This window comes from Heterodontus francisci, chromosome 3 (assembly GCF_036365525.1).
Source record: "Heterodontus francisci isolate sHetFra1 chromosome 3, sHetFra1.hap1, whole genome shotgun sequence".
Classification (NCBI taxonomy): domain Eukaryota; kingdom Metazoa; phylum Chordata; class Chondrichthyes; order Heterodontiformes; family Heterodontidae; genus Heterodontus; species Heterodontus francisci.
The window spans coordinates 197,811,149-197,813,300 of NC_090373.1; the positions used below are offsets into that span (position 1 = coordinate 197,811,149).

Here is a 2,152-nt window from a genome sequence, read left to right on the forward strand (position 1 = left end):
TTCTACTTGTTATAAAAATATTGATTTTGTTAAAACATTTCACAATAGGAACTAATAATGCAGTGTTAGATTGTGTGTCTGGACAGATGAGATCATTTTAAACAGGATATGAAATAAGTTTATTTAATAGTTTACCTTAGTCCTTGCAGTTTTCTTGAGTAGCACCTTGAAATCTTCAGCATTTACATAAGAGAAATCAAATAATGATGATAGGAGGCAAGTTTGAAATAAAAGAATCATCTTCGGATTCATCACCTTGCAGGGATTTTGAATGATTTATAACAAAGACAAGTCACTAGAGTTCCTGAAGCTGCATTTTATTCAGATACATCCACTGGCAAAAATTTGTCTCCCAAGTGGCAACGTGCCAGCTGATGAAAGTACAACAAATGACAATTGACTTTTTAATTAATATACAGTTTTCAATAATTGAGTTTTAAAACAAAAGACCACGATCAGGTTGATTCCAGAGTCTTGTGACAAGCTACATGAAAACGCTGCTGTGCAGGTGGATCCCTCATCACGTTTCAGTGGCAAGGAAAATGGTGCACCACTCGGGCACGTTGCTGGCAACATCAGACTCAAGGTCTCCCCAAAAATAACGTTTTCTACAGGGTCCATGTCACTTGTCCAAATGAAGATATTTAAATTCATTTAGAACCACAAAGCATGACGTTTGATCGTTTTAAAAAAATGTTCAATTCTTATACTGTTAATTGAGTCAACAAGTAGAAACACCGAATTCAACGAAAATCGATCGATTGAAAGAAAAATAACTCGAACGATCGTATTCTCGGAGACCAGTCATCTTAAGAATGGCAGTCGGGGTTTCCAAAGATATGTAAGGATCGGCCAGACAGTGGGAGTCAAGTGCTTTTCCGCGCTCTTTCATTCTTTGCGCCGCATGGAATTGTGGAAAAATCTCACCAGAAAGCAAAACGATTTCGACAAATTCCAGAAGGAGCTGACGGAATGAGACTCAGTGGCGATTTAAAATCGCCAATATAATGTTCAAATGACCAAAGGTCTTATTTTTAAAAAAATTATAGAAAACATGGTATGAGGTTCAAAGCCCAAAATAAGGCAGTACTCCAGACTAAACAACAGGTAACAAGATTAATCATGACAAAGGTGAAAATGGTTTTCTAGCATTTTAACATAACAGGCAAATCAAATTCATCAGATACTGTTTTCTGCGGTTCCAAGAGCCGTTTTATTAACAAGGCGGGAGTTTGATCCTGAATCTGGCAGAAATGGTTCTCTAGATTGGATCAGTCATAGTCCCTGTAAGAGTGGCCTCCATAACTAGAACCGCTGTTGCCTCCGTAGTATCCGCCCTGGCTCTTGTACCCACCCGAGTAGTTGTCGCGCTCTCCCGCATCGTACCGGCCTGTACTGCTGTAACCGCCGCTCCTGTCGCTATCCCAGTAGCCGCCGCCGCCTCTCTTGCGGCTGTTGTAGCCGCCGCCTCGGCCTCCGCCTCCGCCATACCCACGTCCGCCTCCCTTTTTCTCGGCGGGGCCCACACGGATCTGCCGCCCGTCGATGGATTTTCCGTTCATCGCCTTCATCGCGTCACTGGCGTCCTCCGGGTTCTCGAAAGTGATAAAGCCGAAACCGCGGGACGTCATGCGGTCCCTGTCCTTAATCACTCGCACCTCGGAGATCTGCCCGTACTTGGAAAATACCTCTTCCAGGGACTGCTCGTCTGTGTCGAAGTTCAGGCCGCCAACGAATAACTTTCCTTCTTCAGACATGTTAGCGAGGTTGGTGCGCACTTAACTCGGTAAAGCAGGAGCTCAAAATGGCGCCGATCACTCCACACAAGCAGACAAAGAGGAAGCACAGAGCGGATATTACCTCACTTGAATTGCTACACCTAAAGATGGCCGTGTTATTCTTTTGACTCGTTCTGTGCCTGGGCAAGTTTCCTTGAAGCAGCTGCAGAAGAGTAAAAACAGTGACCATTGCAGGTCAAACAGCAAAGGTTTTAAGGGGAAAATAATTCATTTGAGACTCCAGTGCAGCCAGTCAAGAACTGGGAAAAGTGAAGTGATTTGAATAGGTGTTTGACAGCCACGACACCATATTATACAGTGGTTGGCATCCTTCCATCACCGAAAGCTGATGGACATGCTGCAAACAATCCATT

At 43.6% G+C, this 2,152-nt stretch overlaps 1 protein-coding gene across 1 annotated transcript; it reads right to left on the reverse strand.

The window, feature by feature from the left end:
* Positions 1 to 296: 296 nt before the first annotated feature.
* LOC137365956 (cold-inducible RNA-binding protein B-like) lies at positions 297 to 1,832 on the reverse strand. Its single transcript, XM_068028153.1, has one exon. It carries the CDS (start codon positions 1,755 to 1,757, stop codon positions 1,272 to 1,274), a length of 486 nt encoding a protein of 161 aa, XP_067884254.1. The 5' UTR covers positions 1,758 to 1,832; the 3' UTR covers positions 297 to 1,271.
* Between the last annotated feature and the right edge of the window lie 320 nt (positions 1,833 to 2,152).

Excerpts from the sequence above, each read along its gene's own strand:
- LOC137365956 (XM_068028153.1), bottom strand. The coding sequence starts at position 1,757 with ATGTCTGAAGAAGGAAAGTTATTCGTTGGCGGCCTGAACTTCGACACA.